The 11,881-nt window shown below is 38.5% G+C and overlaps 1 protein-coding gene across 1 annotated transcript in view; it reads left to right on the forward strand.

Annotated features, from left to right (window-relative positions):
* Positions 1-11,881, forward strand: part of LOC109911201 (inositol polyphosphate 5-phosphatase OCRL-like) — a 33,014-nt gene that overhangs the window by 11,454 nt on the left and 9,679 nt on the right. Inside the window, exons 2-5 of the mRNA XM_048605316.1 lie at positions 994-1,017; positions 4,380-4,499; positions 5,766-5,850; positions 10,192-10,319. Coding sequence (XP_048461273.1) covers positions 994-1,017; positions 4,380-4,499; positions 5,766-5,850; positions 10,192-10,319 — 357 coding nt within the window. The remainder of the gene's footprint in view (positions 1-993; positions 1,018-4,379; positions 4,500-5,765; positions 5,851-10,191; positions 10,320-11,881) is intronic.

The following is an 11,881-nucleotide window of genomic DNA, read 5'->3' on the forward strand; positions in this document are numbered from 1 at the left end:
AATTCAAATCTAGCTAGAAGAATAGAATTGAGTGTCTTTTGCATCTGCTTGTTGCAAAGGCTTTGTATGATAATCCATTTGGGAAGTATAGACCTGCAGCATAAAACTTTCTAAAATGGTAAGCCGGCTCCTACTGGTGTAAGAAAGTAGAAAATGTTACGCTACTATAATAGGGAGTTAACCTCTGAGACTAGGGCGAGGATACATTGTGAAAAGATTTTTGCTGAATTTAGCGTTGTACATCTGACTTGAATCTACTTGATTTAATAGTCACTATCCAAATTAAGAACGTTCCATTTTCTGGTATTCATTGTTATCATCTAGTAGGCTCTGACACGGATGCCTGAGACCAAATGGAACTAGGGAGCAGGTAATGGTTTTATATTATTGAGGGCTAATTGGATGAGAGCTGGCGTTATCGGTGTGGGGAGCATGTAATCAGTGTGTTGGCATTTGTGGTGTTTGAACTAGAAATAAAACTCCTGACTAGAACAGTTTCAGTGAACTCTCTATAACCAACATTTTAAACCCTGCTATTTAACATTCATTGCCCTCATTTTGATTAGTTTTTTCAAAAAAAATTATGCAAACTTGGAATCACTTAAGTCTTGAATGGTTGATGAAATATGGTAGATTGTGCCACATGGATGCAATTAGGGGCACTCTTTTGAGATTAAAGTTATACTAAGATTTTAGAAATGAATAAAGACAGTTTTATCCTGAATCTCCCTGTCCTCCACCTGACTTGACTGTTTTATTTACAAATATTTTTTCAAAATTCTCTCATTTTGTAATTATGTTGTACTTCAGTTCACTTATGAAATGAGCTTTTTTAAAAGATTTCCATTTTGATAATTGTAAACAACACTCCAAGGGAAAGGAGCAATTATAGCTGAACTTACCTCAGTTCTGTTGTCTGTGCATATGATCTTTTGAAGAAAGCTTTCTGTGGCTGATGCTTTTTTTTTCTTTCTATTTCTTCTGCCTGTTCAGGATGATGACGGCATTTTACATAAGGTAATGGTACGTTTGGAAAGTGTTGGACTTTTATTGGTTAAATACATCTAATCCCTTCTGAATATTTCTGAAATTTCTAAAACCACCTGGTTAGAAGCCAGTGTTAAATTGTTAGTTTTTTTTGCTATTTTTCAACAAGATAACTTTGTTCAGTCAGAAACGCCAGTGAAGGAATTTACATGTTTTCTGTTGGTTTAGGTAAAGATGCTGTAGTCTCAAAGGACTTTAGCGCTGCCCTGTCATTAGAGAGAGATGATTGGTGGCTTAATCTGAAGAGTGTCATGTCTGAGATGAGGAGAGAAGTTGATTTTATGATATGGGGGACCTTTATGATAACCTCAGCTGGAACAGAAATTGAACCACATTATTGGCGTCCCCCTGCATCACAAACCAGCTGTTTATCAACTGAGTTAACTGACTAGCTTAAGTAACCACTGAATGGTAACATCGGAAACTTAGGAACAGAAATAGGCCGTTCTGCCATTTAATGGCTAATCTCTGGCCTAACTACATATACCTCCCTTTGGCCCATATCCCTTAACAACATGCTGTAAAGAGATTGGACATTCTCTCCCAGTTAGTGGCTGGTTGGGTGTTGGTATCTCCTTGAAATAACCATTCATGCGTGACCCTACTGAATATCTGTTAACAGGCTTTTATGATGTTGGAGGACACCACCAGATGAGTCTATATATGCACAGGAATCACTGAGAAATAAGGAGAGTTGAACATCTTAATTGATTTTTACCCCCCACTTCACCATAGCCCATTGGACTTTGAACCAGTTGTAGTGTTCTAACCGATGACCTGGCTGAAGCCAGCTAACTGACACAAACTTGTAATCTTGGACATTAAAACAGGGAGCTTTTGACCCAGACCATTAGAGAGTTTTCTAAGTATGACTTTAATATAAAGTTAAAAAGGGCAATACTAATACCTGTCAGAATACATTTCTGGAGAATTTCTAGTGAATGCACAATCTACCAGTGCTTACTGAATGACCCACAATGGCTCAGATAATATTGTTGTGTTCTTTCTATTTGATGTTGTAAAAAAAACTACATAGCATTGACATCTTCAGAATTTCAAGGGTGGTTGAGTAACTTATCGCCTGCAAGTCTGCCCTTGTTATCAACTAACGTCTTTATGGTTTGATTTTACTACCCTTGCATACTAGAACTAATAGTCTGAAATATCTGTGTGCACTTGAACCAAGTGATCTGTTAGCATTTGTGGGGGCATTTTTACTCCTGGCATTCTTTGTGCACAATTGCAAAACTCAGTCAGAAAATCATGCATATATATTCTGTGAAGTGTAGAAATTTGCAGGATTTCACATGGTATACTAAGTAATTTGCTTTAATCATGATACAAATCACTACCACACCAATCTAATTACTCACTTTTGTTTGTAGTGCTGTGGCCAGCTGATAAGGTGTTCCAAATGGTACTTGTATTTTGGGGTACAAAGAATACATCGAACATAGATTGTGAAATATACAGTCCTTAAATCTTCACAGCGTTCCCGAATAAATCATAATTCATAGTCATTTATGGCATGAAACAGAAATGACTATTTGGCCCATTTAAGTCACTGGCTTGTAATGTAGTCAGTTCCATTCTCTTGCTGTAACCCATAACCCTCACTCTCCTTTCTGCCAAAGTGCCTCACTGTACATGTTCACAAAATTCTGAATACCATTTGTTACTCATTCTGCTAGTTGTGTCTGTTGCAATCACTTTGTACCATCTTCACTGTTTTTGTCATTCTTCCAGGCTTGGTATCATTGGCAAATTTTGACATTTTATTTTGCATCCTAATATCCAGGTCATTTATACATTGCAAACAAAAAGGGGGTTGTTTGTATGGTAAATATCAGATATCTTGCATATTTTGCCATAATTTTGCTCTCCTTGAATTCCTGTTACTGCTGTTGGGAATCCTCTTCTGACGTAAAGGCAACACCAGCACTTGAGTGAAGTAATAACAAATTGGTATACTGTGTAGAATATTGAACTGAGGGTTGAATAACTGCTTGTGTATCTATGGCTTTAATGCTATTGAAAACAATGGACAAAAATCATCAATTTTCAGTACAAGGAAATGAGATCTGTTGATTCTCTTGGGTAAAAGCTGTAGCATTGCATTGTTAATAAGCAGTATTTTACCTGAATGTTTCTCTGATTTCGTAAAAATGTGCTGCCTTCTCCTCTGCTCTTTTTTTCTGATATTTTCCTTTTGCTATTGCAGTTTCTGTTCTTTAAAATCCCAATTTTTCCATTTATTATTATCCAGATTATTTTTATCAGGCTCCAAAGAGTACGTGCTTTTTCGGCTCTGCATGTCTTAAGAGCCCTACTACAATACATTTACACAGAAGACACACAGTAAATGCATTGACATAGGAGGGGTAGAATGCATATTTTTCAACCATGTAATTTTTTTTTCTTGAATTTCCCAAAAATACATTGATTTATTTTACTATGAATTTTACGTATTTGAACAAAATCCAAAATAGTTCTATATTTCTTTTCATAAATTGAAAACTGAAAATTGAATAAGATTTAACTAATTTCATCTCTTTAAGACGTACTGTGCATCTATGCTGTGAAATGTCATCTTGGAATGTTGCCAATCTCATGTTGTCTTGCCTGATTTTATGTGTTAGCCAAACAAAATATAACTGAAACATGTATTCCTGTCACTAACCATGCTTTTTTCTGGTAATTCTCCAGTTCTTTCCATAGGTAGCTTTTGTGACTCTCTCCTTCTCCTTAGCACTCCTGCATTTATTTGTTTTCTTCAATTCAGTTTAAAGCCTTGACGTTTGAGTAGTCACCCAGGTATTCATCGAGCATGACAATCCATGCACTGTTCATAAAACATTACTGATAAGATCAAAAAGTAAGTTGGTGCAAGGTCATTATCACTGCATTATGTTTTCATATGGTGCAAAGTAATGAAATATTCATTTTCTGTTAATTCTTTAAAAAAGAGATTTTTGTTAGAGCTCAGGTCATAGTCCTTTACTGATATTAGAGGACTAACATGATTTCTGAATATAGCATTCAGCCATGGAGCACTATTATCACCTAGAATTCTGTGAGAATTTTCTGGGCAAGGGAAGTAAATTTATTTACTTGATTTCTAAAATTAATAACTCATAATTCTGGTTGAGCATCATAATGAACAATATTAGAGTAATAAATATATATTAAAAGTACAGGAAAGAACCGTTGTACATTTTAATCGACTATAGATGAGTTTCTGCTCTGGATTTGAATCAGCAAAAATTACAAATTAAAGGACTTGTCCCTTTATAGTAAGTGACCCTGAATTGTATAAATATTCTGTTTAATAGGAGAAATCTCGTTTAGAACTTGTCACAGTGGATAATGCAGGAACTGACAATAGACCTCTGCAGATTCCAAAGGAAATTTGGTTATTGGTGGATCATCTGTTTAAAAATGCAAGTCGACAGGTACATGCAATTAATTTTCATTTTCTGTTTCACCTGTAAGCTATTATTCATATGATCCATTCATCATTTGTCAAAAGAGAATGTTTTGCAGATGACTGTAGGCAAAGCCTTATGATCTTGTAGCTTGAATATTCATAATCCAGAAAGAAGTAGTAAATTGAATGTTGATGCTAGCTAATGGAAGAAGTTCTGTTTGAACAATTATAATTTTGCAAAAATGAGGATAATGCTGCTACGTTTTAACTTTAAGGATTAAGTTTGTCTACCTACCACAGCCGTAATACTGAATTTTTGCAATCCATAGTCATTTTTACTTAAATGTTTTTCCTGAGCTGTCTGCCTTGTCTGAAGATGCTGACCGTTGCTGAGATATGATTCAATATTCTGGTCATTCATTATACAAGGATCTAAAGCAGTTGTTCAAGGCTGTAAGACCACAAAAGTCATCACTGTGAAGCCTGACCTTGTCTCAATTTGCACACCTTCAGGACTCACAATAAATCAATAACAAAATAATAAGGAGCGGCAAGGTGGCTCAGTGGTTAATGCTACTGCCTCAAAGCACCAAGGACCCATTTTCGATTCCAGCCTCAAACAACTGTCTCTGTGGGGTTTGCACTCTCCCCTTGTCTGCATGGGTTTCCTCCAGCTGTTCTGGTTTCCTGCTCCAGTCCGAAGATGCATAGGTTAGGTGGATTGGCCATACTAAATTGTCCATAGTATCCAGGGATATTCGGGTTAGATGGATTAGCCATGGTAAATGCAGGGTTATGGGGATAGATCTGGGTGGGATGCTGTTCAGAGGGTCAGTATGGACTCGATGAGCCATATGACCTCCTTCCCCACCCTAATGATTCTATGAAACTGTGAAACTAAACAAGAATGCAGACTAATTCTTTTCAACCCCCTTCATTTCCCATGTAGTGCTCTCCTTTCATAAGAAGTACTAACTTCACATATCTGCAGCTGCAATCTTCAAACCATATGCTTTTATGCCCCAATCAGCTCACTGGGGCCATTTTTTTTTAAAGCATGATATGTTTATTATCTGTTAATAATTGTAGGAAACCTATAGCAATGAGATCTGAAGTCTGGACTTAGAATTTCAATTGCACAGTGTGCTTTTTTTGCATTTCTCAAAATATGTTCTTTCATTTATTCACCATTGTATATGAAGCAATGCGGGAGAATTAGAAATGTGAATTTTCATCAGTGCAAAGATTCAAAAACTTACAGGTTTTCATTAACCTTTTGCTGTCTTGACAGGAGGATTTGTTCCAGACACCTGGTACACAGGGAGAACTTCAACAGATTTTCGACTGCTTGGACACAAGCATTCCACAAACTATTCGTATCTTTTACAGTGCAACAAGGAGCGAATGTCAAGTTATGTTTAATTTCATGGGGTGTGGGTGATGCAAGCAAGGTAGCATTTGTTTCTCATCCCTAATTAGCTCTGTGAAAGTGCTGCTGAGTTGTCGTTTTCAGCTGTTGCATCCATTGGGTGCAGGAATACCACAGCCCTGCCAATGGGAGTGGCAGTGAAGAAACAACAGTATCATTCTAAGTCAGGATTTTGTGTGGTTTGGAGGTGAATGTGCAAATGATATGCCTGCTGCCTTTGTTCCTAGATGTTGGAGATTTTGAAAGTGTTGTCAAAGGACCCTTCTTAAATTGCTGCAGTGCATACTGTAGCTGGTATACACTGCTGTCACTCAGTGTTGTTGGTGGAAGGAGTAAATGTGAAAGGTGATAAATGGTATGTTAGTCAAGTAGACTGCTTTGTCCTGGATGATGTTCAGCAACTTGGTGTTTTCAGCCCAATCACGTAGACCAGTGAGGAGTATAAGTATTACCCCTAACTTTACCTTGTAGATAATGGGCAGACTATTGGCAGTCAGGAGGTGAATTGTTCATTTCAGTATTGTTATTGTTTGACCTGGTCTTGGACGGTTTCTGGACAGTAGTAACACAATGTTGATTGTGGAAGATTCAGTAATAATGCCGTTAAATGTAATGCGGAGGTGGTTGGATTCTCTATGTTGTTGGAGACCGTCATTTCCTGACACTGTAACTGAACGGTTACTTTCTGCTTATCAGCCTGAGCCTGAGCGTTATCCAGGTCTTACTACATATTGCTGACACAAACTGTTTCAGTACCTGAAGTGTCCCAAATGGTGTGTTTATTCTGCAATTGTCAACAAGCGTCCCTGTTTCTGATGGAAGGAAGGTCATTAATGAAGCTGCTGAGGAGCTCCTGCAACAATGTTTTGAGACTGAGATAAGTAGCTGCTAACGAATACGCCCATATCTTTCATACTTGGTCTGATTCCAACTAGCAGAGACTTGCCAAATAGAACAGAAATTGCTGGAGCAATTCAGGTCTAAGAGCATCTGTGGAGAGAGAACTAGTTTCAAGACTAATATGAATGTTCTTTGGAAGTGAAGAGTTACCCCTGATTCCCATTGAAATTAATTTTTCCGGTTCTCCTTGATGCTGCATTTGATTAAAAGCTGCTTTAATGCTAAGACCAGTCAAAATGTGGAACTAAATCTTCTTTTTAATGGAATAGCCATTGTTGCTTTTAGGTTCATTTTTCTTGAACATAGACTCAAGAGTAGGCCATTCAGCCCTTTGAGCCTGTTCCACATTCAGTAAGATCATGACTGATCTGTAGCCTAACTCAATGTACCTGCATTTGGCCCATGTCCCATAAAACCTTTGTTTAACAAAAAAATTAGCAAGAACTCTGCATCCACTGCTGTTTGTGGAAGAAAGTTCCAAACCTGTACCACCCTGTCTGTGCAGAAGTGCTTCCTAACATATCTCTCGAAGAGTCTGGCCCTAATTCTCAGACACTGCCCCCTAATTCTAAAATCCCAAACTAGTGGAAATAGTTTTTTTAATCTACCTTATCTTTTATTGTTAATATCTTGAAGACTTCAATCAGACCACTCCTTAACCTTATAAATTCCAGAGAAAACAGACCTAATTTGTATAATCTGTCCTCACAACTTCATCCCTGAAGTCCAGATATCATTCTTGTAAATCTACATTGTACTCCCTCTAAGGACAGATACACCTTCCTAAGGTGTGGTGTCCAGATCTCAATACTCCAAGTGTGGTCTAACCAAGGTTTTACATAATTGCAGCATAACTTCTGCAATCTTGTACGCCAGTCCTCTAGATGTAAAGATCAGCATTCCATTAGCTTTTTTGATTGTTTTCTGTGCCTGTTCATGGGAATTTTAAAGACCAATGCACCTAAACGCCTAAGTCTCTTTAGACATCCACTGTATTTATCTCCATACCATCTAGAAAGTATAAGAGACCCTCCAATGTAGTAGATTGCTGTAGATTATTGGGGAGCTGTGCAGACTTGAGTGGGCCTGGCGCAGACTAATGGTAGTTGGGGTGGGAAAGAGTTTGAGTTACGGGGGCTTGTGCTTTGATGAGGCAGTTGTAGCGCAAACTCACGGCAGCTGCGGGGGAGGCAAGTTTGGGCCCAGAACAAGACCTTGCAGAAGCAGCTGCATCAGTGAGGTGGGCCCACAGCAGTGGAGTCGAGTTTGGGCCAGTGCAGTACCCAGCAACATCAGTGGCGTCTGCATTGGCAGGGTCCAGCGAGGACTCATAATGGTGAGGTGTTGGTGGAGGCGAGATGGTGCCAAAGAGTGGCGACTTTTGTTCCAACTGCAGCGGCGAAGGGACTCATCAACTACCGTCTGATGTGAATATTAAATACCACCCAGATGGAGAATTTTACCCGCTGTCACCTCTGTGGCAAAATTAAACTGACCACTATAGATCTACATGACCTGCAATGTGCGAATGACTACATAGTCATTGCTCTCACTGCACCAGATTTGCATATCATGCCTGATCTCTTCGGTTTTGAACAATGGAGACTTAGTCTGTCCTCGAATGTTGCCAAAGTAAAATTTGTATTTCATCCAGATATACTTAGTCAAAAATCGCACATAGGTTGAAGGATAGACTCTGGAATATGTTCAGCAATTCCTGTTTGCTGGCAGCTATTTCTCTTAAAAAGGCCCCATTAATGACAATGGAATACTGGGTCAACTGCACCAGTTCAGACGTACAAATTGGCAGAAAGCATTGGTCAGCAAAGGCCCCACAATCAACAAATGTCCTGGTATATAGGAAAGTTGTTGTCACCACACTCTTGTACTCCAGTGAGTTCTGGACTGTATCAATGACACATGAGAGCACTTGAGAAATGCCATATTCTCTGGATTCAACTGGAGAATTATTTAACAAATGCTCTCGTTCCTCTTGAAGCCAGCTCTACAGGCATCTAGGCAAAACTCCTTCAAAATAGACAACAGTGGACTGGGCACTGTTTCCTTTTGGCTGAAAAGTTTCTCCTGTTCTCTGTCCTGTTCTTTCAACTCTCAAATGTCAGTGCTCCAAGGAAGACACAGAAAACATTTCAAATGCACTCTGAAATGTGGTAACGTTGATATTGATAACTGGGAGAAACTTGCTACCCAGTCGTTCAAGATTACAGCAATTTGTCTGTCAAGTGCATCATGTTTCTAGTTCAAACACCTTTAATGATACAGAGTGGACAGACAAGCAAAGAAAAGAAAGCAAATCCTACTGCCTTGTGGGGCATCTTGTTCCATGTGCCCACAGATCTGCAGGTCAAGAATCAGTCTAATCAATCACATGAGCCATGGTAGGAATTCAGGAACCTGAGGAGCTAGCACCTTGAGTCGGGGAACAACCAACAGTGATGGTCTCCTTGCCCCTTGCTACTACCCCCCAACCCCCTGTATTACGCTGAAGAAGAATTATTCACTAGAAAGCTTTGTGTAAAGGAAGTAAATAATGGAATGCTTTGTACATTAACCAGAGTTATGCATTGAAGGGTCAGGGCTGTTCTCTCAGTTTTCCCCAAAATATATGTATAATTAAATGATATTGCACATGTACTAAGAATAAATTGCATTTGTCTGGGTTGTAACCTCAAGTGGTTATAGAAGAGCCAGAAAGTAGAGTTAAATTGCAAAGATTGACGTAAAATTCTAACTATTCTTTGGTATTAAGATCACATGATTTCCAAACAGACAAATGTGTTGTAATGCAGTTAGAGGACATGACTTCACTGATGTAACTTCATTGCCCCAGCATTGTTTGTCTTAATTGTGTTTTATCTTAAAACATCCAAGTTGGTTTAATGCACTGTTAGTAATTTGCTTTTTGCAATATTTTAGAGAACAGGAATCCTATCCACATCTTGGTTGCAGTTAGTATTTGGTGTAGCAAATCAGAGCAGAGTTGATGGGGTGGGGAAGGCAAGGCTCCAACAGAGGGTGCATGATTTGTTTTTGTACACATGATTTGCCTAAGAATGGTTTCAGTAAAATCTATCATGAAAAGAGCTGATGAAATTTGATGAATGGTTGCTGGATATTGTGTTCAGCAAATGAGAATTTTAGGAGTTTATTTTTTCATTCTAGGCAAAAATCATGTGATCTTCATTCCGAACAATAGTTAGAAATTTATATCAATCTTTAATCCCGTGTCCCTTCATTAATAACAATGTAGATTTGTTGCAATCCCATATGTTTCACTTGAATGTTTTATACTAGCCCTAATTCATATCTGCTATTGAATATTCAAGACCAGTGAATTCTGTTTACTTCTCCTGATTTCATATGCCAGCTGGCAGTAACCATTCAGTAGCTGAAGCTTTGCTCATCTTCCTTGAAGCCCTTCCAGAGCCTGTGATATGTTATGAGCTACATGTTCGATGCCTAGAAACTTCATTTGATAGTCGCAGCTGCAGACAGGTAAGAGTTAAAGTTCCATGATTATTGTGTGACTATTATGATACTGTATAAAATGGGGTCCACACTATCAAAATTTGACATACCTTCTTTTCTCTATATCAGATATATATAGTATATATGGCCATAAAAAAGAGCAGGAGTAGATCGTTCAGCTCCTTGAGCCTTTTCTGCCAGCCAATAGGGTCTGGCATACCATTCATTCACTTCCCTGCATTTCCCTGTAACTCTTGTTTTCCCTTACTTATCAAGAACCTATCTGTCTAAATATATGCAAGGGCTGCTGTCTGTGGCAAGGACTTATAAAGACACTCAATCCTCCTAAGAGAAGAAATTTTCTTCCTCATCTGTTTTAAATTGATGCCCCTTTATTGTGCCCCCTGGTTTTAGACTTTCCCATGAAGGGAAACATCCTGTTAGCATTTACAATGGCAAGCACCTTAAGAATCCTGTATGTAACCAACATAGCTACCTTTATTGTAACAGTTTACATTTAGATAGGTCCTTTACCTCAGTTTGGATCATTGTAGCCCAGGTGATTCAAAGAAGCACAATTTGCAACTGCATAGTTTGTAATAAACTTGCATCACTGGAGATTTTATGCAGAAAAGAACATGGAACTAAGTTGAAAGAAGTACATTTTGATGTTCAATTCAATAGCAAATTTTATTGAAGAGAATTCTCACAAGGTATCAATAAGTGAAGCATGTAAATGAAATCTGGTTTTACAAATGTATGAAAACAGCAGGAAAAGCCCAGCTGGTCCATCTGGCCTGTTCCACATTACAATGGCTAGACTATCATGGCTGAACAGACTTTTCCCCACTATCCACCCTTGCAACCATGTAATCTCCCAGGAGAACAAAATAAAAGCAAATAAAGGATTTCTAAGTGAAATTGGATAAAGTGATGGAAACCAGTCCAGGGGATCATATGAATCAAGCATTACCTATAAAAATATATCTATATGTTGTGATTTCTGCCCTTTCAGGAACTGATTTAACTTCTTCTTGAAAGAATACCAAGAGTCTGTTTCACCATAGCACTGGAAACGTATTTTGGTGGCTCAAAATTGTCTGTAGCAAGAGAAAATGCATAACATTCGGCCATTCCAACTTTTACTTAGATTAAACTCGGTCTCCTAGTCCTACCCATCTGTCAAACAGGAACAAAATAACCATACGTGCTGAATTCAACCCTTTATTTTAGACTTCTCTGATGTAGATTAAATAAGATGAGATCTTGAACATATCTGAGTAATTAAGGATTTTTAAACTAGGAATTGATTTTGTAGCTCGAGACTAGTCTTTTTATAAACCACTACATTACCCACTATGGGAGGGGGAGGGGTTGGAATTAAAACAAGGCATAATATGCAAGGCAACAAGGTGCAGGGCTGGATGAACACAGCAGGCCAAGCAGCATCATAGGAGCAGAGAGGCTGACGTTTCGGGCCTAGACCCTTCATCAGAAAAGGGGGAGGGGAAGGGGGTTTTGAAATAAATAGGGAGAGAGTGGGAGGCGGATAGAAGAGGGATAGAGGAGAGGATAGGTGGAGCGGAAAC

Source organism: Rhincodon typus, chromosome 14 (genome assembly GCF_021869965.1).
Source record: "Rhincodon typus isolate 14 chromosome 14, sRhiTyp1.1, whole genome shotgun sequence".
NCBI lineage: Eukaryota > Metazoa > Chordata > Chondrichthyes > Orectolobiformes > Rhincodontidae > Rhincodon > Rhincodon typus.